General features: G+C 41.2%; 1 protein-coding gene across 20 annotated transcripts in view; it reads left to right on the top strand.

Moving 5' to 3' along the window:
• The window catches only part of MAST4 (microtubule associated serine/threonine kinase family member 4), a 565,494-nt gene that overhangs the window by 513,053 nt on the left and 25,446 nt on the right, over positions 1-26,995 (top strand). For all 20 annotated transcript variants that reach the window (XM_023257117.2, XM_045061519.1, XM_045061476.1 and 17 more), the window contains 11 exons: positions 1,841-1,908; positions 4,857-4,942; positions 12,026-12,234; positions 13,605-13,743; positions 15,306-15,438; positions 16,304-16,469; positions 18,314-18,415; positions 23,080-23,202; positions 23,634-23,746; positions 25,829-25,956; positions 26,302-26,492. In XM_023257117.2, coding sequence (XP_023112885.2) covers positions 1,841-1,908; positions 4,857-4,942; positions 12,026-12,234; positions 13,605-13,743; positions 15,306-15,438; positions 16,304-16,469; positions 18,314-18,415; positions 23,080-23,202; positions 23,634-23,746; positions 25,829-25,956; positions 26,302-26,492 — 1,458 coding nt within the window. The remainder of the gene's footprint in view (positions 1-1,840; positions 1,909-4,856; positions 4,943-12,025; positions 12,235-13,604; positions 13,744-15,305; positions 15,439-16,303; positions 16,470-18,313; positions 18,416-23,079; positions 23,203-23,633; positions 23,747-25,828; positions 25,957-26,301; positions 26,493-26,995) is intronic.

Consider the following 26,995-nt stretch of genomic DNA (forward strand, 5'->3'; position numbering starts at 1 on the left):
TAATATCATTTAGCCTGCTGTTATTACAAAATCTGGTCTCCATTTGTTTCCCTTCTTGTCAGCATCTGTACTAACAGGCCTACAGCCTGACCTTTGAAAGTCTGGAGTGAGGGTGTGGAGTGGGAATGCCCCGGTCTGCACCCCGGGACCAGCTGTGACCTTGACCATGCAGTTGATGGGCCTCTTTGTGCCTCAGTGTTCTTTCCCTAAGACCAGGGTAGTGGTACCTATTCATAGAGATGTTTTTAGGATTATGTGAGTTATTTCTCTACCCAGGATACAGTAATGCTTAATAAATGTTAGCTACTATTGCCTTTTTATTCAAACAATATTCAAGTCAGTCTCTTCCTTGAGAATCCCTCCAACTGAACATATTTTGGTTCACCTACCAGTCCAACAATCTAAGGTCCTAGTCAGAGAGGATGTTGACATCACTGGAATGACACCAAGGAAGCATGTAGTTAGTACTGAGCTCACTTTTAGTCTTGAATTTCGGGTACTGGTAGCCGTAGTCTACACTAAGTCTTCACTTAGTGTAGATTCTGGAGTTTATTAATTTTTATCTGGAGACAACACTCCATTGTCGTTTTGCTTCCTATCTTTTATGTGTAATCTCTCCCAAAAAGGATGATTATAATTATAAGAATATGAATGAGAGCCTAAGGACTCCTTTTAGATGCATACAAAAATAGGTAACTAAAAACTATAACTTATGTATAAGTTATTATATATATATATATATATATATATATATATATATAACTTAGCATACACGTTCAATTTTGAAAAATTAGAAAATGCAAATTACCTGTGGTCTTACCACTCAGAGATAACTACCTATCAAAGTTTTGGAGGGAATTCCTTCATGTTTTGGGGGTTTTTTTTAATTAAACATTTTTAGGTGTAGAAATTAAAATGAACATAAAATGAATTTGGTTTCTTCATTTACTTAGGTAGACTCAGAGATGTGTTCCATTGTGGATTGAGTGGTTAAATGCCTATGTCTTTTTGTTGGTTTCTGTTTTTCTTTTTTGTTTTTGTGTCTTTTAAGCAGACCACCAAGGTAGTACTTTGTCAGGCATGTGGCATCCAGCCCATGCTGGATCGTAATAAATAACAATCAGTATTCAGTGAACACTTAATTTTTGTTAGTCAATATGCTAAGAGCCTTACACGAATATCCTATATCGTACTTATAAGAAACTAGTAAAAGATGAATACATTGTTCTCGTCTTACAGAGGAAGAGCCTGAGGTTAAAAGGTCCCTAGTAAGTGCTGACTGTGGTGACCCAAGCCTTCTCATCGTCAAGCGTCTCTTAACAACTGTTACTTCCTTTGTGACAAATTGCAAATTCTTAGTGTACCAGGAAGGGGATATTGCTCAGTGGATGTGAAAGAAATGGAGCAAGGAATGCTCAGCTACAAGTTGAGAATCATCTCTGAGCTGTGGTCAGTGTATCTTTGATGCCTTTCAGAGCCTGGGAAGACTTGCCTGTCTTGAGAATCCTATCATAAGAATAATCATTGACACATACACCTGCCCCAACCCCACCCCATGGTGATTGTGTCGACTACTGAATCCTGCTAGCTGAAGCAGAAGCCCAGCTCTCAAGTACCCGTGTCTAGGTGTTCATAAGAAGTAGGGTTCTATAGAAGGGCTTAGAATGAACAATTTCAAAAACAGCAGCTGGTGGCTCTTACCATTTTTGATTAAGACTTTCCCATGGGTATGTTGAAGTAGAGAGTAGATTGTTTTTAATATCAAAGATATTACTTCTTATCCAGTTATAATTGTATTTTTCTTAAACTTTGCTTTTTTTATTTTTTGTTTTTAATTTAGAAATGGCTCAGTTGGGAAACTATGACAGTGGGACAGCAGAAACACCAGAAACAGATGAATCAGTGAGTGTAAGTGTCTTTCTTGATGAAATATGTTGGTTTTTCTGTTTATCAACATCTGGAGATTCAGAGTGTGTTAATTACTTTGTCTCTTCACTAAGCATGCATTGTGCTTCTATGTGCAAGGCAGTAAGCATATAATTTTAGTCCTTTTTTTTCAGAGAAAAAAATTAATAAAAAGAAATCATGCACGAAAAAAGAAAAATGCTAAACTTGAATATAAGATCAATGATGAAAAAGGGCCATGTGCTACTAAACATACAGAAATTGACCTTAGTCTTGCCAGTCCAATAAGGTCTCCCAAGGAAATGGTGCAGGAGATGTGGCATGAGAAGTTGCTAGGATAAGAAGGGGCAGAAGGAACATTCCAGGCCCAGGGAACATCCTGGGCAAAAACTGTGCCACAAGGGAGCAGAGTGCATCTGAGAGCAAGGGCAAGGAGACCACAAAGATTGGAGAGCTTGGGTAAAAACCTGACATACAGGTCCTTGTTGCTCATCTTTGTCAAATCTTTTCTTTCAAGGAACAGTGGGAAGCAGTTGAACTTTGGAGGAAATGGGTGTGTTTGTGGGGTGGAGACAAGTAGACAGGAGGATGACCCAATCAGAGTCATGGCTTCCAGTCTTCTGACTACAGTCCAGACAGTAGATGGGGTGAGGGGAACACACAGGGGTGACCACGGGGAAGCCACTCAGGAGACTATGCAGTGGCACAGGTGACAGTTTCAGGATGCCATCATCCTGGGAACCAGCCTGGAGCAAGTTGGGGGTGGTCAGAAAAGAGAGGTAGCTGTATTGCCTGGGGGCTAAGAACCCAGGCTCTGGAGTAACATTGCCTGGATTTGAAAGCTGGCCGTACCTCTTGCTAGCTGTGGGAATCTCTGTGCCTAGTTTCCTCTTCTGTAAAAAAAAAAAAAGATAAAAGATTAAATGAGATAGTTTGTGTTAGATAGTTAGGTCAGCGCACTACTAAATGCTAAATAAATGATAGTTGGCGGGTGTTTTGTTTGTTTTTTGAGAGAGACAGAAAGTGCCTATGAGCTGGGGACAGGGGCAGAGAGAGGGAGGGAGGGAGAGAGGGAATCTTAAGCAGGGAGCCCTACCTGGGGCTCAGTCTCGCAAGTGTGAGATGAAATCACCATTTAAAAGCTCAACCATTTAAGCCACCCAGGGGTCCCAATAGTTATTTTTGTTAATTCTATCATATTTATTACAATTTTGAATGTGTTTAGATTTAAGTTTTTTTGGGGGGGACAGTCACGAAGAGCCATCAAACTAGCAACTATATATATGGTGTGGAATTTTGGGGCACTCAGGGATAGTTTTGGGTGGGGTTCTGAATGACATAGGAATCATCCGTGGGCATGAATGAGGTCACCTGGGTGCGGAAGAGTTAATGAGACAGGTGGGCTTTGAACAGCCCAAAGCTTGGGGACCCATCAGAGTGGAATAGTGGAGCAAGTGCATGGTCCTTGTCCCGAATTACATTTACTGTGATGGGGTGTTAACAGTGATGACTGGACCTAAGACTTGAGCCAAAGGCCAAGGGGAAATAGAGGACAGAAACAGTTGTTGGGTTGAGCAACTAAAGTAGCCCAGAGGCCAGGGTGTTGGGTAAGTTACCTGTGGGACACGGAAGTCATCCAGGATGGTGAGAGAACTCGACCAGAGAGGAAGGTGGAAAGCTAGGTACCTAAGTCTCCAAAAGATGAGTGGGACAGCATGTTAGTGCATGACAGCCTCGGTTTGGAGAGGGTGACACGTACCTTAGACTCATAGGATTTCTTCTAAAATAATAGGAAGGGAATCCTGGGCTCTGCAGCAGACGCAAAGAGGCTGTCACTGCTCACCCTCTCAATGCTCAGATACATGGAGTATGAGAGAATTAAAGCATAACACTTTGCTTATTATTTTCCTTTGAGCTCAACTTTTTATTTTATGTTTTTCCTAAACTTTATTTACTTGTTTTGAGAGAGACAGAGAGGGAGAGAGAATCCCAAGCAGGCTCCACACTTACAGCTCAGAGCCCAGTGAGGGGCTCGAACCCACAAACCAGGAGGAGATCAAGATCGTAAGTTGAGCTGAAATTGAGAGTTTGATGCTTAACTGACTGAGCCACCCAGGCGCCCCTGAGCTCAACATTTAAAGAGCTATCTTTTTGAAAATAGATATTTAAAGCCTCGTAAGAATAATGATAGGGAAGTAAAGAAAGGCACACGGATTGTCTTTTCGAGTGTCTTTGTTGCCGACTATCTTTTCCAAACAGAAGGTACCGCAGAAAGGACACAGACATTCTCTGGCCAGGGACAGACCAGAGTTCGTGTATCCATCAGCTCATGTAGAGCCACAACAGCCCGTTCTTTCCCGGCTGACTGAAACCTGAATTAAGGCTTGACGTTTTGGACTTAAGTCTCAAAACATGAAAACACCAGGATGAGGCTAACAAGAATAGTTTACAAAGGTAAATCAAACTTGGAAATTTTCAAAAGCTTGGTGCCTTCATCTCCCGGAAATGGGGGTTCACGTACATGAGACTGAGGCTCTGTCATGAGAAGTAGTGGATCAGCACTGCTGTGCGACCTTGATCTTTAAAGTTGTCTCTCAGGTTCCTTTGGCTGCAATACTGCACTTCAGCGTATTAAACACCAGAGCATAGGGGTACCTGGCTGGCTCAGTCAGTTGAGCGTCAGACTTCGGCTCAGGTCATGATCTCATGGCTTGTGAGTCTGAGCCCCACGTCAGGCTCTGTGCTGAGAGCTCAGAGCCTGGAGTCTGCTTCAGATTCTGTCTCCCTCTCTCTTTGCCCCTCCCCTGCTCACGCTCTCAAAAATAAATAAATGTTAAAAAAAAGTTAAAAAAAAAACCTGGAGCGTATCACGCTAATATTATTTATGTTGCTGTAAAAGTCATTGTCTGGAGTTTTCAGCTATTTTCTAACTTCCATATTTTGTTTCCAAGAGCTCCAATGCTTCCTTGAAACTTCAAAGGAAACCTCGGGAAAGTGATTTTGAAACGATTAAATTGATTAGCAATGGAGCCTATGGGTGAGTAATTCAAGAAAACTCTCTATTGTATCTTAACACACCTGAGTAATGTATTCTTCACATTTATTTTAGGCCAAATAGATGTCATTAGGGACTTGAATTTTCATATTACCACTCCTTCACTGGTGGCTATAATGTGTGGCCAAAATCATTTTTCATTTGGATACTCCATCAAGAAAACGTATCAAGTGACCTGGAGTTATTTTAGAGTTATGGAGAAGGAGGCTTTATGAAGTCATGGAAGGTTTTCATATAAATCCCTGTTTCTGCCTCCTTTATTCCACTGTTTTGAGTGCCATAGTGCCTACTCCTGGTTGTAAATATGCATCCACACGCATCTACCTCTGGATATATATAATCGTTATCTCTAAACATATTTACACTCCTATATAGCATTACTACTTAAGAATTAACCAGTACTTTGCAGTCTCACCACCAGTCAACCTTGTGAGACAAGTACTGCAGTAAAAAGACTGCTTGAAAACTTAGAGCAGTTCATTTCCTTTAGTCTTTATATCACACCAAGGTTTTTTTTTTTTTTCAGTTGATGTCCGTACTCTGATCACATTAGTGGTGCCCCTTTCTTTTTTTTAATTCTTTTTATGTTTCATTTACTTGTTTTTGAGAGAGAGAGAGAGAGAGAGAGAAAGAGAGACAGGAAGGGAGGGGCAGAGAGAGAAAGGGAGAGAGAGAATTCTAAGCATACTCCAGGCTGTCAGCGTAGAACCCAACGTGGGGCTCGAACTCACGAACCGTGAGATCATGACCTCACCGAAACCAAGAGTCAGACACTTAACCAACTGAGCCACCCAGGTGCCCCTGTGGTGCCCCTTTCTTGATTCATTTTCATAGACATAAGCTTTTCTTCTCACAGTGTAGGGTCAATGGTGACAAGATCCTTCTGAGTTCCTTAGAAACAGGAAGGGTAATTAATACACATATTGTGTCCTGATCCATCTTAGACAGCCCAAGAGCTCTAGTTTAATTAAGTATTAATCTCAATTCCATCTGTATTTGGAGAGCAATAAACAATCCCATAGACATTTATTGCCATTTGTCACACATATGAGCAGATGAGATAAAAGCGATTTCTGTTACGCCACAAGGGATGTTTCTCCTTATGATTTTTTTTTTTTACCTAATATTTTCCACACCATTAACTTAGTGAAGAGCTTAAATATTTGTGAGTCCTTCCTGTGCTTCACTGATTTATTTTCAGGATTATGGCAAATGGTATATTTCCTGATGTAGCTTATAAATGTTTTCTGATATTTTATTTTTAGAATATTTTATTTTGTTCAACGGTCCTTTGAAACTTGTCCCCCTAAGGAAATTATTTGGGTATAGAGTTGTTTGTGAGTTTCATTTGTTTGTTATTTGGTTTTAGTTCGTTTTAGTTTTCAAGATCATGTGAGGATTTCTTCCTTCATTAGGGAAAAGACTGAACTTAGATTTAATGAGTCTATGGGTTTGAGCCCTGGTAGACTTTATTGGCAGTGGAATTCTAGAATAAGATGATCTGTGAAGCACCACTTGTATAAAATTTGGGCATATATCTTAGCACTATTTGGAGTTCTAATTGGTTGAGTAAACTCATTTGTAGTGCAATTAAACCACTGTATAGTAGATGAGGTATATCACACTTCAGGGAATGGCTGGGAATATACAAGAAGTTAAACAAGCTGTGAATCACTAAACACCCAGGATGCAGGCCAAGCCATTAATGGGCTTACAAGCTGCCTGTGGGAGCTTCTGCCCATCAGCCAAAACTTTTTTCCTCTTTTGCTCTTCTCAGATTTAATCTCTCATTACATCTCTGACAGATTTCCCCTTCATTTTAATTATTTTTAGTTCAAAATTTGAATGGGGCTCTACCCATTGGTCCACCCAGTCAGGAGGCTGATTGTAAGCTTATGTGTTCCAGTGGAACACTTGGTAGATGATCTGGGGCTGTTGGAAGTTTCCCTGACATGTGTCACAGTCTGCCACTCAGCATCCATGGCTCAGAGTGACACCGATGCCTCGACTTTGTGAAAATTGCCCGGCCTGGGAACTAACCCTCTCATTAGGAGGGTCTCTAACACATCAGCGTTTTCTCCGCATCATACTTAGTGACGGTTCATGTTATGAAGCCAACCTACTAATTTGATACCATCCAGTTTCCTTCTTTCCACGTTACGTGTTTTGGATCCCTGGCTGGAAGTTAGATGTCCCTTCACGCCAACTTAACACTTCGTAGAGAGCTAACACTTGCCGTGTGCCAGGCACCGTGTTGGTTTATATATACTGTCTTCTCGCAAGAGCCCTGGGTGGTGTCGATATTATTTCCATTTAGATGTAGGGAAAGAGAGGCTTGGATGCATGGATGGCCACAGGTGTGCTAATTCTAAACAGTGCTCTTTCCTTCTCTCAGTATTCTTGTTACAACTTAGAGCCATGTTCATTGTGTATAGAAGGCCTTCTTCTCGTGATTCCACCTGGATTTTTCAATTACGGCTTTGAATATTTTCAAAGTGAAAGAATAAAATTGACTTAAAAGATTTTTAAAAACGAGGTCCAAACCTGGGTGGCTCAGTTGGTTAAGCATCCAACTTCGGCTGAGGTCATGACCTTGCATTTCGTGGGTTCAAACCCTGCTTGGGGCTCTGTGCTGACAGCTCAGAGCCTAGACCCTGGTTTAGATTCTGTTGTCTTCCTCTCTCTCTGTCCTTCCCCTGCGTGTGCTTTGTCTGTCTCAAAAATAAATGAAACATTTAAACAAAATTTTTTTAAAGACTAAATTTGAAACGCATGACATCTCCCACTTTGCTTTACTTTCGGACTTTGCTGCACATCAGTCTGTTTTACTCCTCAAAAGATGGGGTCATTTACCTAAGAGAGCCGTGAGACCCATGTGTGTGGGTTGATGGCCACCCCTCTCTCCTTGTAGCCTTTTTTCTAACACATGCACTCTTGTTCCCACGTACAGATCTGCTCGCACGGATTCACGTATTGCCTCTCAGACTTAAGCATAATTTTATACGCATCAGACATTCACACTCCCGAGAGGACTGATTCATTCTGCTCTAGATCCCATCAGCTTCTGATTCCATTTCTCCCCACCCTCTCACTACTCAGTTCTGCATGGGTGGAATGAGTAAAGCTTGGCTCACAGAGGACAGTTGCCTCACCCCCTTGGGTTTTCTTGCTTTAAAAGCAGGTCGGTGTAGGAAAAGAGACCCAGAAGCAGCCTTTTCAAAGAAAGCGAGGAAATGTGGGGCTGAATTAGTTCAGTCCAGTGTTAGAATTTGGCTGGTTTACACCTGTGCTTAGCGACGTTAGATGTCTGTCAGCTGGCTGCTGTTTGTCTCTTTCAGTCTCTGTCTCTCCTCTCCACTGACTCAAGTAGATCTGGAATATGAACTTACAGGAAAGGAGGAAAGGTATATGAGAGACAACAGTTATTACTAAACAAAGAGATTTATAGATTTCAGCATTAAGAGTAATAGTCCTAAAGCAGTATGGTATTATAAAAACTGAATAAGAGAAGCAGAAATCCAGCTACAGCAAATTCTAATTAAGAAGCCTAGGTGACTTTTGCAACTTGATCAAGATATGTGTGTCCTGAGGCAGTGATGTCTCAAGCTACCTATAGGATTAATTTCAGTTGATTTAGGTAAATTCCCCTAGGGATTAACTGATTGTTTTAAGTACATCATAGCAAGGGAAAGCAAAAAGATCAAGTTTTACAAATTGCAAATCTGAGAATAAAGATATGAGTCCTTTTTCACATCAGACCACTGAGAAACCTGGTCTGGATGCTGGTCAAATTAGACCTGAGGGATCTTGCTACTTTGTTCTTTCATTAAGTCTTAGACAGTTCTGTTCTTCCTTCTCCACTTCCTACTGTTCATAAACATATTGCTGAGCAGTTGTTTATGGAAGAAATGGTGATGGTTGATTAAAAATCTAATGTCAGCTATGTGACAGTCTAAAGTGAAGTTCATAGTATCATGTCTGAGGACCCTCAGCACTATAGCTACTCAATAGTAAATACTCGAAGAAGAAAGGGAAAATAAGGTGTCTTCCACTTGACTGTCAGTCATAGGCAAGTGCTTATCTAAACGTACTATTTGTTTCAACATTTCAAATTCTAATTTTCATTTTAAAAAGTAAATTCTGTTTCAAAAATTCCTCGTCATGACAATATGTGTTCACCATTGCTTGTCTTCTATTTTTAAGGAAACCAGGTTATTTTCTGTGCTCCCTTATATCTGATTCAGTATCTGTCTGTCCTCCTTCCAGCTTTTCTCTACGAGAAGCTCAAGGTTTGGGGAGGGCGAGGAGGAGCTTGATTTTATCCAATCAGTATTGGGAAAAGAAAAATACTGTAAAAGCCTTTAGTCTGACCTAAAAGAATGAGTCGTTGGTTAGTTAATTTAGAAGTCAGTCAGAGTAGGAAATCATTTTAAAAAGATGCTTACTGTAGGGGAACCTGGCTGGCTCAGTTGGTTAGGCGTCCGACTTCAGCTTAGGTCATGATCTCATGGTTCATGAGTTTGAGTCCCACATCGGGCTCTGTGCTGACAAGAGCCTGGAGCCTGCTTCAGATTCTGTGTCTCCTTCTCTCTCTACCCCTCCTCCAGTCATGCCTGTCTCTCTCTGTCTCAAAAATAAATAAACACTAAAAAATTAAAAAGATGCACTCTGTAAACATTTTAATTTAATGTAATCTGAATATGTGTAAATTAACTAGTCTTTTTTTTTTTTAATTTTAGAGTGTGTGTACACAAGTGGGAGGGGCAGGAGAGAGAATCTCTCTTTTTTTAAAAATGTTTACTTAGTTTTGAGAGAGAGAGAGAGTGCGTAGCAGGGCAGAGGGAGAGGGAGACACAGAATCCAAAGCAGGACCCAGGTTCCAAGCTATCAGCAGAGTTCAAACTCAGGAACTGTGAGATCATGACCTGAGCCAAAGTTGGACACTTAATCCATTGAGCCCCAAGAGAGAGAGACAGAGAGAGAGAGAGAGAATCTTAAGCTCTACACTCAATGTGGAGCCCAACACAGGGCTCAATCCCATGACCCGGGGAGCATGACCTGAGCTAAAATCCAGAGTTGAACACTCAACCAACTGAGCCACCCAGACATGCCTACTAGTCTTTTGATATAAGGCCTTTTTAAGATAGCCTATATAAGCCACACTTGTAATACATCATTTTTGTTTTCCACTTTTCACTGCTTTTAAAGGTAACGTAAGAACTTGAAGCAATCTGAATGTAGGAATCTAGATTTGTATTATTTTGTCAACTTTAGAAAACCTTCTCAGCCGTACTAAAATAGGAATTTTATTTGGTAACTCACGTTTAACACATTTATCAGTACTTTCCAAAGCATCCCACGTGTGTGTGTGTGTTTTTTTTTAATGAACAACAAAGCTTTTCCTTTTCACTCTCATGTTTCATCAGTTTAAATATTTGTTGAAATTAGTTAATCCTGATATGAGGCCTCACCAGAAAAACAGGTGTGGAGATAAACCCAGCTGATGGGAGCCCCAGCATTTGGCGTCCTGAAGAAGACCCATGGCCCCTGTGGAAGGTGTTAGCTGCCCAGCTCCCTTGTCCGTTTGTTATACAGTGGGAATAACAGCACTAGATTGTTGCTTGGGTTGGTTACCTAAGGTGTGGATAAAAGAGATTTTCTGTATATGGTGAAGGAAGGAAGAGAAGACCAAAGAAATAATGAGGGGGGGGGGGGGGAAGAAGTAAAGAAAAAAAAAATTGAACAGAGACAAAATGATGTGTGATTTTGCAAGTGAAGGAGAAAGATGGATACAATAAGACAAAGATACACGTACACATACTTGACAGAAAAGCGATTTGCTAGTTGCACACTTGAGCGAAATGCGTGAATACCAGTTAAACTGAGATTGAATATACTAAGATTTACAGAAGTGGATTACCCTGACATCTTGGTTCAGCAGGGAGTTAGGGTGTTCTAGTTGCCCTTACATTCTCTTTTTAGCAACAATGAAAATAGTGGGATAGGCATCTCAGAATAATCCCTCATTTTAGGAGGCAAACGTTGGAATACTTTACTGTGAATGATTGCTGTTTGGGTAAATCATTACTTATTTGAGCATTTCCTAACAGTTCAAATCTATTCTCCCACAATAATGACAAGTGAGGAGTAACTTAAGAGAAAATGAGCTGATCAAAGACATTTTCCTTGTTGCTCATCATTTCCAGGTGAGGTTTTAAGCCTCCTCCTCTCTTTTTACTTGTTTGTTCCACATCAAGGTTCAGGGAGTCCATTGTCTTTCCCCAGCCAGAATTGGTTCTCTAGAGTGTTTGAGTGAGTCTTGCAGCAGAAATTCGGTGCAACGTCATTTTACAGTAAAGTTGGCTGTCACCTTGGCCATGGGTTGGATGGAAAGGAAATGCAGTGTATTATTGGTCCCCTTTTATGTTGGGAGAGGAATTTTCTGTTAAAACAGGCATAGGTGTAAATCATGCTGAGGTCTCTTCATTGTAGGACAGCCTCTTTATGACCTAGTACACACTTATCATTTATCTGGAAATGTCATGGGGAGTAAATTACCTTCAAACTGGAAGCCACCTACGCTAAGAAGCTTTGGTCCTTTTTTCAGATATCATTGGTATCATATAGAAAATTATTGTTTTAGTCATATAGTCAATGACATATATCTAACGCCAAAAAAGATGTAGGTCATGGTATGTGTGTACTTTTGTTAATTCTTTTCCTGTTCTGACTTAAATACTGAATTTTGTTTGTAGAAAAACTGAAAACATCAGCTACCTATTGGGAAATAGCTCACTCTGGAAACTGTCCATTTCCATCCTTGCCATGAAGACGAATTTGGTGCCTTATGTACAGCCGATTACCTTTATTGAAAGATTAAGAAATAAATAAACCTAGCTGTAAGCTTTTGCCTTGGAATGGAATGTATGTAGCTGCTAGGATAGCTTGTGTGAGCTGAATTCCAACTTCCTTGTGAATGTAAAAAAATGTTGACGATCACGTGGTTTCCTGTACCCAGAAGCATCCTCACCTCCCGTGAACTCCAACTCTTATGCTCCTTTTCAGGGCAGTCTACTTTGTTCGGCATAAGGAATCCCGGCAGAGGTTTGCTATGAAGAAGATCAATAAACAGAACCTCATCCTCCGAAACCAGATCCAGCAGGCCTTTGTGGAACGGGATATCCTGACCTTTGCAGAGAATCCCTTTGTTGTCAGCATGTACTGCTCCTTTGAAACAAGGCGCCACCTTTGCATGGTCATGGAATATGTGGAAGGTACATCAGCCTCTGACACACAGAACGTGACCCCTGTATCCAGAAGCTGCTTGCTCCTTTGTGCAGCTGAGGCTTTCCCTGTTGTGCTACCCAGTGGTTGTATCCACCTAGGAACTGAAGCCAGGCACTGAGATGGCTGTCTTCCCAGTCGTTATCTTCTGATAATTGCTTGTAAAATGCCTGCTCTACTATAACAAAGGGAAAATTAGTGCTTTTTGGAAAACGGTGGTTTTGCTTTTTTAATAGCTTTTAATCCTAACTACCTCCTCTCAATTGGTCATTACAGTTAGGATATAGGTGATGGAATTTTTCCTACCTACTTTCATTACATAACATAAAATCATTCGTGACACTGAGTTTCTTAAAGAATGAATTAAAAATGCATTCTTTGTGGTCTACGGTATGAAATTAAAAATGAGTTTAGGGGAAAAGGAGATACAAGTCAAGAAAATCTAGCGCTCCTTTTTTTGACATTTATGGTTTACTTTTTAAATGTTCTTCTTTCCATCAGTTTTACATTCAATTTCTGCATGTTTGGCCATGACTTATTGAGATAAACAAAGTTAATAAAAGGCAGAGATGAGGAAAGGCCAAAACAATCTTTAAAAGCATCTAATTTAAGCTCTTGTAATTGTTTGAGCAGAATCCCAAAACTATAAAATTCTAAGAAACATTAAATATCATCTAGTTCGACCTTTTCATTTTGCGGATGAGTGAACTGAAACCCAAGAGGTGGGAGACTTACTAGATACTTTACTAGTAGACACAAGACAAAAGCGTAGCGTGCCTGATTTCCACCTGTTTCCCCCACCCCCACACACACCAGCACTTGGCCTTACTAACCTTCGTTGTGGTTATGATAACTAACATTTATCACACATTTAATAAGTGTTGGTAATGTTCTCAATTTGTTGCATATATCACCTCGTGTAATCTACTTAATAATCTTACAAGGGATGACAGTCTTACTGTCATGATGTTAGAGAAGGGTGCCAGGACTAGCTTCCCTAAGATCTCTCCACCCGTAACGGAGCCAGGATTTGAACTCCAGGAGCCTAATTCCAGAACCCATGCTTTATACTGGTGTATCTTGTTCTTCAAATTTCATTTCCACTTTGAAGCCAGATCTGCTCTTAGGAGAACTGCTGCCTTAAAAAATATATATATGTTTATGTTTATGCTTATGTTTATGTTTATGTTTTTTATCCACACCACATCTTAGTTAAAAATGGGAATACTCTGCACAGTCCCCACTTAGGAACTTGGTATACTGTGTCTGTGGGTAGATGCTATTTTATAATCTGCATTGATGGTCATCTTCAATCCCAGCTGATACTATACCTGCTAAGTCTTGTGTCTGTGTTTTATAGGAGGCGACTGTGCTACCTTGATGAAGAATATGGGTCCTCTCCCTGTTGACATGGCAAGGATGTACTTTGCGGAGACAGTCTTGGCCTTGGAATATCTACATAATTATGGAATTGTACACAGGGATTTGAAACCAGACAAGTATGCACACTGAGGAAACAGATCTTTTTTTTCACACCATGCAGAAAGTTTTCTTATGTCTATAAAAATGTTTTCTTTTAATGCTGCTTTGCGCATTTTAAAATTGTCCTGTAATGTTCCCATATGACTTATTTTGGCAGTATATATGGTAATGTTTATATAGTACTTTAAAGGTTCTGGGGCTTATAATAATAGCTTCTAAGGAACAAAAGAAAAAGATGATGATAAATCCAGGGTTAATTAAATTTTTAAAAGTTTGTTTTTTATTATGTTAAGTTTTGAATCATAGAATGCTACTAGTTGCTTTCTGGATGGTTTTTGCATTTGGTATTATATACTTAGATAACCCTTCCCTACTCCAAGATGATATATTTGATATTATATACTATCTCACCATTTAATGTAAAAGTTTTAAACCTATGTGACGTTCATTTTAGTGTCTGCTTTGAGATACACATAGACTTTTTCCCCCAAATGACTATTATTCATCTTGACACCATTTATTAAATTTTTTATGCTTTCTCCACTAATTTCAGACAGCTCTATAAGCATTACGTGTAATATGTAAAGATTCTAAGTGTGCTGAGAACTATATAAAATTAACTCATGCTCATTCCGGAAAATTTGGAAGTACAGAAAAAGATTTTTAAAAATTCATTCATGGAGCGCCTGGGTGGCTCAGTAGGTTAAGCGTCTGACTCTTGGTCTTGGCCCAGATCATGATCTCACGGTTCATGGGTTCAAGCCCCACGTTGGACTTTGTGCTGACAGTGCAGAGCCTGCTTGGAATTCTCTCTCCCTCTCTCTCTGCCCCTATCCCATTTGTGTTCACACTCTCTCTGTCTCTCTCAAGACAAATAAAAACAATTTTTTTAATAAAATAAAATTTAAAAATTCATTCATGACATTACCAAAGACAACGATTAGAACTTTGGAATATTTCTTTCCAGTAGATATTCTTTCTCTTTATACTTCCTCTATTTCTTTAATTTTTTAAATTAATTAAAATTTTGGTTTTTCCCCTTAAAATGAATTTTTTTTAATTTAAATTCATAAAGCTGTCAAATGTGAATCCTTTGCATACATAAGAAATTTACATTTTGTGCTTAATAAGTAGAAATTTAAATTCGAGCCGTAAGTTGAAATCTTAAACAATAGTACGTTTTTCTGTCCAAGTTCTTTATCTAATGTCTCACTTAAACCTTGGACAGATTGACGTGGGATTATTGGTAATCAATCCTTTATTGTTTTATTATGCTGAAAATAGATGTCAGAGTCCCACACTAGAATTTTTCTAAGAGTTCAGACCTATAAATGAAACTGTATGTGGCCGCTCCCAACAAAGATTAGCTGGACCCAGTGTCTGGCCCTCCCTTGTGAATTACACTCATGAGCCAGATACCCCTGTGTAATATGTTCTTGTGATTTCATCTCTTCCCGGGCTGGGTTCTATATTGAGATTGATACCTCTACACTAAATAGACTTAGCAATTGATAGGGGAAGGAGAAAGCTAAAAAAAGAAAAGAACTTAAAAGCAAATATGTGTCCTTCTGCTTCATAGTTTGTTGGTCACCTCCATGGGGCACATAAAGCTGACAGATTTTGGATTATCCAAGGTGGGACTAATGAGCATGACTACCAATCTTTATGAAGGTCATATCGAGAAGGATGCTCGAGAGTTCCTGGACAAACAGGTAAGCTTGCACGCAGCCCAGTTCTAGAGGGAAATACAAAGTACGATATTGCCAGCGACATTCTGAATCAACTTGTATAAGCCAGCTTCACATTAGTGCTGGGCGTCTAGATGTCTGTATAAGCCTTACGTTTAATAAAGTGCAAATTGCCTCCATTTTTCTCCCTGGGCCTCTCTGAACTGTCCGTTCCTCCGCATTCCTCCCCCAGCATTATGGTCTATTAGCAAGACGAACGATGTAATTGCGCACAAGTGAGAATGTGAGAGAGACAAATGGAAAACTGTTTTTGTAAGGAATTCAGGAGTCTCAGTAGAGTACTCATGAAACTCATGATGCATTGTACAATCCCGGGTGCTAAAATCCCAGCCATGGCCCATTTCCCTTTAAGCATGCCTCATTACCATGTGCCCACAATCTGTTCATTGTAAAGTTACTTAAGGTAAACACATCTCAACTGTCAGGCTTTGATAAAGTAACCAGGATGTGAATATATTTTGGTCATACAAATACTAAAACTATCTCTGGTGGCAATAGATGAAGAATGCATCATTCTTTTAAGCGTTAAAAATGTTTTTAATATTGTGGAATAAGTAGAACCACCAAACAGGGTCAGACCCTCAATTTGAAATTGCACGTTATGCATAGTTTAACATTAAAGCGGCATTTAAATTTCCTTTTTTTGCTGTTTAAATATTTCATTGCCTTTGGGGTTATGGATACTGACTTAATAATTGCTGTTCTTAAGTTCTCTGCCCATGTGGTTGAGCAGGTGCACTCTGGGCAACCTAATTGGTGTTTAGCCATCGTGTTCATTTTGATTCATGTCTAATATTCCAATTATTCTAATATTGCAATCATCTTTTAGGTCTGTGGCACGCCTGAATACATTGCACCAGAAGTGATTTTGAGGCAGGGCTATGGGAAGCCAGTGGACTGGTGGGCCATGGGGATTATCCTCTATGAATTTCTGGTTGGATGCGTGCCATTCTTTGGGGACACTCCAGAAGAGCTGTTTGGACAAGTCATCAGTGGTAAGTATCTTCAAGCGACTGTCGGAAAGCAGCTCTTTAATGTAATCCTGCGGAGTATTGCCGTCTTCACTAGTAAAATGTCAACCTTTACCAAACAGTTTAGCCAACACATTAAAAGAACTCACTCATCATAGCCCATAACTGACTGACAAATCTCAGGAGATCAATTTGTGTTGAAAATTGATCTGAGGAAGTTTCGTTAACATGGAATCTGGCACGGCGCTGGCGGTGTAACCGATTTTTATGGTGTGCTTTTTCTGCAAAAGAAATTCACGTGGGATTTGCAAATTATTTCCTTGCCGTCCAGTCTTCCTTTCCATCATAGGAACGTGGCACCAGGGAAGAAAAGGTTAATGTGGGTCACATTTACATAAATGGGGGGAAAATAGCTAATGGCACAGTGAAGAAATTAACAAAAATGTAATAAACCCTAAAACAAATGTCTACCACATAATAAATAATGAGGATGGGAAGGAAGCAAATTTAATTCACAGACTGTTAATGATTTCATTGGTGGTTGTTATGGTGTAATGTTATTTCTGTAACAGCTGTTCATCTTTCATTTAAAATTCAATAACCTTTAGATCTTAACCTGCACGCTGACCCTCGCTATTGTTACGCGGCTTGTGGCAAAACTAAATGATAATTAAATAGGCCCTATTAGTACCCTACCTGCTGTTTTTATAAATTTCCCCGAAGCATATCAAAAAGGCCTCTCCTCCTCAGAGTTTTACCAGTCATCACCGACACCTCCATCACCCACTCGGATACCGTCTGGACTGTGCTACAGGGCCCAACAGTGGAAAGAGAGGGAAAATGCGAGTCGGTACAAGGAGTCCCTTAATCACAGCGTTATTCTCTATCGTTGACTTTGCAAGCCAGGCATATTTGTAAACTTTAACAAAGTAGATTTGTGTGTTGCCTGCAGTGTATAACCCTTTTCTACAATATCTGAGCTGTTTATGGATTTATAACTAGGCTGTTTGCTGATATACCAAGGCCTGAATGGCAGGAGGAATCAACTGTTTAATTAACACAAGCAGCAAATGCTGGCTTTGTTCTCGATGCCTTACGGCTCAGATGCATATTCATGTTTTATTTTCCAAATCAGATTTAAACTGCAGCAGAGGAAGCTGGAGGCAGGCACACACAGAAATAACTCATGTTTTTATTGCATTTCCATACACACAAGCACACACACCTTATCTTCAGGCAAACTCCTGTGGAATGTAGAACATGTTCTCATATTTATGGCAGATTTTGAATACTTCCATTACTATGATTACTTTGGATTTCTTTGTCTTCAAGCTTAACACTTTGGCCTTTCATTTGTCTCTAGACATAGTTATTTTTGCAAAATTAACTCGTGCTTCTCAAAGCTGAAGAACTCTATGGCTGTGGCCAAATTCTCATTTAAAGGACGGTAGGAGAGAAAAATCTTACTGTCTTGATTCCCTGTACAAGCAATCACCTGAAACAGAGGTTATAGAGTTTCCCTCATATTAAGTCCTCTTAGTGACTAGAAGGAACAATTTGTGGTGAGCCAGTTCTGCCGCACAGAAAAAAAGATACAAAGAATCAAAAAAGGAAATGGAAGGTGCTGCTTGTTGAAATATTCTCTCCCTGCCTTGTTGACAGCTGTAGTGCTTTATATCTCATGAAATAGTACTTCTCAAACTTGCTTATGCCCAACTGACATCCCTGCCAAAATGCAGATTCTGATTCAGTCTGGGATGGGGCCTGAAATTCTGTCTTTCTCACAGACTCCCAGGCCACATCCAGGCTGTAGGTACCCGGACTGCCATTTGAACAATGACATTGTAAGCTCTGTGTCTCCTTTCTAGATGAGATCAACTGGCCGGAAAAGGATGAGGCACCACCCCCCGATGCCCAGGATCTGATTACCTTGCTTCTTAGGCAGAATCCCCTGGAGAGACTGGGAACAGGTTAGAGCACATATGTTTTAATTTTGCTAATATGCAAGAAATAATGTCTTTGTGGAACATTAAGAGGTTCTTGTTTGTGTTTTGTTTTTGTTTTTTTTTGTTTTTTTTTTTTTTTTTTTTGTTTTTTTTTTGCCTAGGAAACATCTGTTGGTTGATGTAGGACATGACTACAACACATTATAACAATCATATTTTGGGTTTTTTTTTTTTTTCTGGTTCAGAGCAATATGTATGCTAGGAAGGTTGGTGGTTATGTGTCTTTGATTTTTTTTTTCTCGTTGTTTTTTGGTTTTGGGGTTTTTTTGCAAAGCAAAAGTTATTTGTTTCAATAAATAAAATTGTCTGGAAGAAAACCTCAAAGGCACATGTAACTCTTCTGTCCTGAAAAGCATGCATCTTAAATAATTTAAAATAGATGATTCGAGATGTACAGCTTTTTTTGTAACACATATATTCCTAGAAGGATTTGACCCAGCACGTTCCGTCTATAGGCTTTAAAATGGGTTATCAGTCCTTGAACTAATTAGTTTCTGGAAATGAGTGTCAGAGGTTTGAACCATGCTGTCTCATCATAGTGATCATACCATAGCCCAAGAAAGAGGATTAAAACTATTGGCTTTCAAGATTAAGGAGATAATAGATTTGTTTCTTGCCGATTATTTTTTCCCAGCTGTTCCCCATACAAGTTATGTTTCTGCCACTCATTTTCCTTTTCTAATATTCTGAATGGACAGTGATCCCAGTATAGAGTCCCAACCTGCCCTAGTATGTAAATTTATCTAGATGGGACTAAATATTAAATATAAGTACAAAACACAGTAGACCATTCCCATAATTTTCACCTGTGAAAATTTTTGTCTTGATGGGTTTTTTACTCTGAACTGTTTCATTCTACCTCATTGTAATAGAAATATCAGCAAATACTGAAGAAATCATTCTCTCCCTCAATTTTCCCAAGGCAAAAATAATTTGCAGCAGCTCCAAATACGTATCTTCTATTATTCCCCATTTTTGCCCACAGCTTCCCCAGTTGGAGGGCTCCATTCTTGCTTAAATATGCTTTGCTACTAGAGTTTATGGTAATGCATTGAAGCCCGTGGGCCATATTTTTGTTTTGGAAATAAAGTTTGATTGAAACACAGCATTGCCATTCACGTGCATTGTTTATGGCTACCTTCATGGTAGAGTACCAGAGTTGACTCATCAAACCTGCCCACAAAGCCTAAAGTATTTACTATTCGGCTTTTTGCAGAAACATCTCTCATGGTCTGCATTAGAGAATCAAACAAGATTCAAACTGCAGGCTCACTTGGGAAGACTTCTTTGAGTTGAGCCTCTTACCGGAGGACCATGTGCATTTTTGCGTTTTGCAGTAGATGAGTGGGCCTTCGAGTAGGAAAGACAATGCAAACGGAAGTTAAGGGCACAAACTCCACGGTCAGATTGTGTGCATTTAAATCTCTGCTGTGTGACTGTGGGCAGGATGTTTCCCTTCCTGTGCCTCATTTCCCCGTCTGTAAAATGGAGCTTAGAGAAGTACCCGCCTTTTCATGAGGATAAAAGATCATCCACCGTGGCTCTTAAAACCAGGTGTGACACTGCTGGCCCTGGTATTACCATTTTAATGTTCTGCCCGTATAATCTCACACTTTCCCCCTTTGGACATACAAGATACAGAAATGGTGGTGGTGCCCCTGTCTTTGAGCTGATTGAACTCTTTGAACAGAGTACTTTATATTTCTTCCCTCCCCCCTGTTTCATTTTCCTTTGTCTGGAGTAACTAGCAAACTCGTTGCTCCCTGCCCTCTGTGACCTGCAGTCACATTTGCTTTCTGGCTCCAGGGATGTGAGTAGGTGTCAAAGAATGGGTGTCAAGGCCCCGTGCAGGGCAGCATTCTGAGGCGTGATTTCCGCTCGAGCCAAATAGGAGAAGCGGTGGCATTTTCAGACAGCCTGCAACACGGCAAATATCTGTTTACTTGTGCTCGTCACCTGTCCCGGGGAAGCGTTGGCCTGACATATGTCTAAAGATGATGTTAGAATTGGCACATCCCTTCCAAAGAGCCCACTTATCTTCTGTGTTCTTGGGTCGGCTTGGAGAGTGTCCTCACAGAGTCTTCTGCCTGCTGCCCTCCTCTGAGAATACTTGGGAACTTGACTGGGCTGGATTTGACAAAACAGGGTTATGGTGATGGTCCACGCATCCATGTTTATATGTGATACGCTGTGCGTTACCTCTCTGCTCGTTTTTCTCCCTGCTACTGCTACTTGGGTTCTTTTCGGGGTTTGACAATTTGAGAAGCGAATCTCCTAGCAGAAGCTCAAAAGAGACATTTAAAAGGCCCTGACCCAGCTCTTGGTATTGTTGAGAAGTACGTGCCAAACAGACAGGTCCCATGTGACAGATCCCGTAGGGTCCAGAGAACGAGGCTGAGAATCCCGCAGGCCTGCCATGCTGCTTCCAATGACAGCATTTTGGATTTAATGCATATTTATCGGGCAAAATAATGCACCGTGAAAATGTGCGAATTCACATTTGCCCGAGAGACTAGAGAGGCTGAGAAAAAGAGTGTGAAGAACATAATGGATGTTTAAGAAACTTCCATGAAAGGGGAGAGAACCTCAAGGGAGAACATTAGGGCAAGGGATAACTTGCAGTTGGGAAACTTGTCCTCCAACTAGACTTTTGAACTCGTGAAGTACTGAACGGCAGCCTGGTTTGTCAGACTTTACAGCTGCTCAGATGCGACGACTTCCACCCGTGTACCAGCTGGGAGGTCTTGAGTGGTTTCTTCTTCACTTGGGTCACAATTTCCTAATCTAGGAAGATGGGCATGCTATGTACCTCACGAGATTATGGCGAGGACTGAAATTCAGTATGTTCATGAAGACACCAAGTACATTAACGTAATATGTAACAGGAGCTCCAGATACGATCAGTGTTCTTTCTTTCCCTTTCCCCATCCAAGCATGGAATTGATGCAATGCCTGCTTTGTGGGGTTGCTTTCAGTGATTTAATTGAAGAGAACTGGATGCTTCTAGCGTCTCGGGCAGTACTTGTCCAAGTCAGCCCTCCTCTGCCCGCTGCCACTCCTGTTGCTGTTGTGGTCAACATCAGACTCCACTGTGTGCCAGAAACACAGAGAATGCCTATGTAGCATCCTGGATAAAGATTCCAATCAAATGCTTAGTAAAGAAGAATCTGTTCTTCCTTTTTGGGGGTGACTTTCCCACTTTGCTCTTGCCCTGGCTGGGTTTGGGGCTCCAGTCTGCACCCTGTGCTGCAGTAACCTGACCGGCAGAGCGACGTCTCTGGGCCACACAGACAGGTCCCCCACCCCAACACTCAGGCCCTTTTCTCCTTCAGTTTGCATTTCTCATCCTGGTGTTTTGTTTTGTTTTGTTTTGTTTTGTTTTTTGGTACCACACTGAGGACAGAGTGGGAAGCATGGTGACAACTTCACAAGAAAGGCATTTACGTTACACCTACAGGGCATCTCCTGGCAGGGAGGTGATGAGAGCCTGTGGTAGCCTTTTGAGAAATACTCCTTCGTGGTATTTTTTGGGGACTGATTCTTCCTTTCCTCCCTCCTCGACAGTGTGTGTGTGTGTGTGTGTGTGTGTGTGTGTGTGTGTGTGTGTGGAAGGGCAGAGGCCTGATTCTCACACTTTGATTGTCTAACCTGTGTACCTGTTTCCCTTTACCTGGGGCATGATGTATTTTGATGGGGCCTGCCCTTTCAAACCCTCAATAAAATCATGAACTAAATTAGGGGCGCCTGGGTGGCTCATTCGGTTAAGCGTCTGACTCTTGACTTTGGCTCAGGTTATGATCTCATGGTTCATGAGTCTGAGCCCCATGTCAAGTTCCGCACTGAGAGTACAGAGCCTGCTTGGGATTCTCTCTCTGCTCCTCCCCCACTCGTGCACGCACTCACTCTCTCGCAAAACAAATGAATAAACATTAAAAAAAATAAAATCATGAACTAAATAACTATGCTGATTGGCAAAAAAAAAAAAAAAAAAAAAAAGCCTAAAACTTAGGAATGGTACCTGATTTTCATCACATGCTTTATAAATCTATGAAAAAGGCTTGCCAGTTTCTTACCTAAGAATCTGTGATCCACAGAATCGAAGTCCTACCTATGTTAATGAGCAATCCAATATAACTGAATGGAAACCATTATATACTATTCAGGAAAAATTCATCTTTATTAACCTTATCTCCGGCGGAAATGTTGCTGTGAACACATTTTGTGCCTTGTTAGAATTTCTTTCTTTCTTTTTTTTTTTTTTTTTTTTTGTAATGAGCAAGTCTCCTTTGGGCCAACGTGTGTGCACATCCCCAGGTTCAGCATAATGTGATTTTAAATGTCCACATCATTAACCTTTGAAAAATGGAGGAAGTCATAGAAAAATTAACAAAGGAAAACTGTGCCATGGCAACTGCTGTTAGCAAAATCAAATCGTCTTCCGATGAATTATGGGAAAATTTGGGTTGGGAGGGGTTGTTGTAGAATGAAAAAGTAAGATTTGCATGATTCTTTAATTTGTTTCTCTATTGATTTGAAGTGTTGGCAGGGGGAGGTGTTGTCAAAAGCTTTGCTGTGAGGGTAGTTTAATATTTTCCTCTCTGTTCTTTCCCTCTCCTCTGCACCCCAAGGTGGCGCCTATGAAGTCAAACAGCATCGATTCTTCCGTTCTTTAGACTGGAACAGTTTGCTGAGACAGAAGGCAGAATTTATTCCCCAACTGGAATCTGAGGATGACACAAGTTATTTTGATAGTACGTGAATTATCTGACATAAAACGTTGTTTGACCTTTACTTTGTAGAAAATTATCTCTGCTCGTGATAGAAGTTTCTAGTCTTGAGCCTACGAGTTCTTTTTTTTTTTTTTTTTTTTAACATTTATTTATTTTTGAGACAGAGACAGAGCATGAACGCGGGAGGGTCAGAGAGAGAGGGAGACACAGAATCCGAAACAGGCTCCAGGCTCTGAGCTGTCAGCACAGAGCCCGACGCAGGGTTTGAACTCACGGACCGTGAGATCATGACCCAAGCTGAAGTCGGATGCTTAAGCAACTGAGCCACCCAGGCGCCCCGAGCCTATGAGTTCTTAAACATAATGCTTTGATATAGAAACTCTTAGTAACATATCTAAATTAAAAGCTGAAATTCTGAGTGATTGGAACTGTTACCAAACATTTCTCTGCAGCTCGGTCAGAGAAATATCATCACATGGAGACTGAGGAAGAAGATGACACAAATGATGAAGACTTTACAGTGGAAATAAGGCAGTTTTCCTCCTGTTCACACAGGTTTTCAAAAGTAAGTGAAATATGGCAGAAACCTACAGAGTCTTTCTGGAGAATCTCCCTCAGGCCAGATAGTTGGCATTTCTAAATAGGCGAACAAGATTGTAAAAATCACCTCTGTAGTGTTTTAGTGCTTGGGGGCTTGGGGTCTCCTGTGCTTAAAATTCCTTTTAGCCTAGGAACAGTGACCCCACCATCTGGATAATCCAGAGTCCCTACCTGCCTGTCTCACTCTCCACAAATGGATATCTTTTTTCTTGGAGATGCAGACTTGCGCTCACAGTATTATCTATGGAGAACACGAGAGCCATATATGTTGACCTCACCCTGTGTGACTAGGTTTAGTTCATTGCCAGACTGTGGAGGCATCCTCCCCTTTCTCTGACCCTTTTTGTTTGTTTGTTTGTTTATTTGGTTTGACAGAGAGAGAAAGAGCATGTGCAGGGGAGGGGCAGAGAGAGAGGGAGAGATTCCCAAACAGCCTCCAACAGTGCACAGCCTGACAGCAGGGCTCGATCTCACAAACTGAGTCCATGATCTGAGCCAAAATCAAGAGTTGGACGCTTAACCAACTGAACCACCTAGGCTCTCCTCTCTCATCTTTTAATGAAGAACATTGAGCTTGAGGTCATTGTGTGCATAGCCCCCTCCTAGTATCACATGGAATACAACACAAAGGAGCAGTCTGAGTCCCTGACATCAGGTAGGACCCTTGGGGATTAGTTGATGCAGAATAAGAAAGTCTGGTAACCAATGACAGAGAACATAAGTTATATGAAAAAGCCTGTAGGAAGCCAAGCTCGAATTTTGGAAGTGGGAGAAGGTAATAAAATCGATGTCTGAAATGGATGCTTTTTACTGATAGTGGTAAGATTAAAACACACACACACACACACACACACACACACACACACACACAGGCAAATAAAAGGAAGAAACCTGATAGTCCTGAGACTGGAAGAGCCCTAGGAAAATGGAAACAAACCTAAAGGGCCCCCTGCCTGCCTCCCTTGTGATATTTTCAGTAGCTATGCATTTTCTGTTGCCATGGCATTTTGCATGATGATGTTCAGCTTTTCTATAACACATAGGGTTGATAAAGTGTTCATACCTTTTTCTATGTGGCTCCCTAGATACAGCACATCTGCATGTGGGCTGGCACTGACCGCCCTGTTTATAGGAAGGCCATGGAGAGGTGAGGTTTCCCCGGAGGAGGTGGTGGCCGGCCTACCCAGAGCCAGCACTGAAGCTTTGATCACACTGAGTGCAGGCTTTCCCCAGTGCCTGTTCTCTGGCCCATCCAAGCCAGGCCCTGGACTCCATTTCCTTCCTGTTGTCTTCTGTTGGTTAGCCAGCCTGGTCCTCACCCTAGTAGACCAATGGGCCATCTAAGGGCACCCCACCCATGAGAGCAGTGAGTGGCTGCATGGCACGGTAAGGATTGCTTCCTGCACTGGGCTCCCAGCTCTGTATTTTCCCTTCCACCTTTCCTGTGGGACCACAGAGGTCTCAGGCTTGCCTGAGCTCTGACCCCTTTCAGAAATGCCAGTGCCAAGCTGCGTGTCTGTATATGTGATTTATAAGCCAGAGACCTCTGACTCATAACCACATACGTACTGCATCCCCCCCACACACTTCTTGAACCAGGTAATTTATTCTTCTGTTTGCACTCAATTCCAATTCATTTTTCTCCTTCCCACCCCTGACTGGTGGCCATTAAAGCTTTCTCTCTGTGATTTTCTTTTTCTGATAGACATCATGGTTAAAAAGTAATCTAAGGTGTGCATTGATTCCCCGGCCTAGAAACCCCAACGCGTCTATGGATTTTGTTTGCAGATACAAAGTCCATAACAAGACAGGGCAAGAGGGTGATGAATTCATAGCTTTTGCTCCAAGAAGAAAAAAAAATACATACATTGACCATACATCTCAGGACTCAAGTAAACAGTATCGGAAAGTACCTTCTAAATACACGGTCCCAACTGAAACTTTAGTTATACTCTTGGTCTTTACTCCCAGGGTTTGGGTTTTTTTTTTTTTTTCTGACAGACTCTTTCAAGAAGATATTAATAAACCCTATTGCTTCACCTCGCAGGTTTTCAGCAGCATAGACCGAATAACTCAGAATCCAGGAGAAGAGAAGGAAGAGCCTGGAGACAAAACCAAAAGCACAACATTGCCATCCACAGAAACATTCAGCTGGAGTTCGGAATATTCGGAAATGTATGTGAAACGTCTGTTAAGAAGGGTCATGTGCAGTTGCTGCTAGAGCAGTGATTCTTAAGCTTGAGTGTGCATCAGAATGTCCCAGAAGCCCTGTAAAAACACAGGTTGCTGGGCCCATTCCAGCGTGTGTGATCCACTAGATCTGGGATGGAGGCTTTGTAATAAGTTCCAGGAGATGCTCTTGCTGCTGGCCCAGGGACCACACTGTAAGAACCACTGTGCTAGACGTGTGTTGGTTGGGTGTATCCAAGTTCCGTTTTTACCTAATTTCCTCCAAAATTCTCCTTGAACACCATTTCCTAGTATGTATGTATACATGACTTTGTTTTGTTTTTAATTAAGGCAACAGTTATCCACATCCAACTCTTCAGATACTGAAAGCAACAGACATAAACTCAGTTCTGGCCCACTTCCCAAACTGGCTATTTCAACAGAGGCAGAAAAAGATGAAGGTGCTCCCTGCCCCAGAGACCTGCACGAGGAGCCCGAGGTCACCACTCCCGCCAGTACAATCAGCAGCTCCACCCTGTCAGGTAAGCGCCCGTGTGCGGTGCCTGCTGTCCACACGTCACCCACCACGTTGACAAGTGGTGGCTGGTGTTCTGAGTCCCCGGCTGGCCTAACCAGGTGGTGGCAATGGCTGTTTTGTGCTGCTAGACTCCATCCATGGCCCCACGTCAAAGGCTCGGGGGATCTGCTCTTACAAACTGAGGTCCAGTGTCTCAGACCCCTCCTTATTGCGTCCCCATACAGTAAACCCTTCTTGTTTCAGTTTGACCCAAGAGCCAGCCTTAGCTTTCATGGCTGGGTTTCAGTAGGATTCTTTGTCAGCAACCAGAACCACACTAAGGACCACTTTCTCTGTTGTTGATGCAAAAGCAGGTCTCACAGTGTAGTGTCTAACTGAAAGTTAGGAGTAAGGAACTGTACCAAATAGTGACACGCTCGAATTACCCTCAAAAATGGCTTAAATCACCCACAAGGTACAGCGTAAGACCAGCTCTCCTTCTTGTGTCAAAATGGATGGTGGTTTCTT

This window comes from Felis catus, chromosome A1 (assembly GCF_018350175.1).
Source record: "Felis catus isolate Fca126 chromosome A1, F.catus_Fca126_mat1.0, whole genome shotgun sequence".
In the NCBI taxonomy this organism is placed as follows: Eukaryota; Metazoa; Chordata; class Mammalia; order Carnivora; family Felidae; genus Felis; species Felis catus.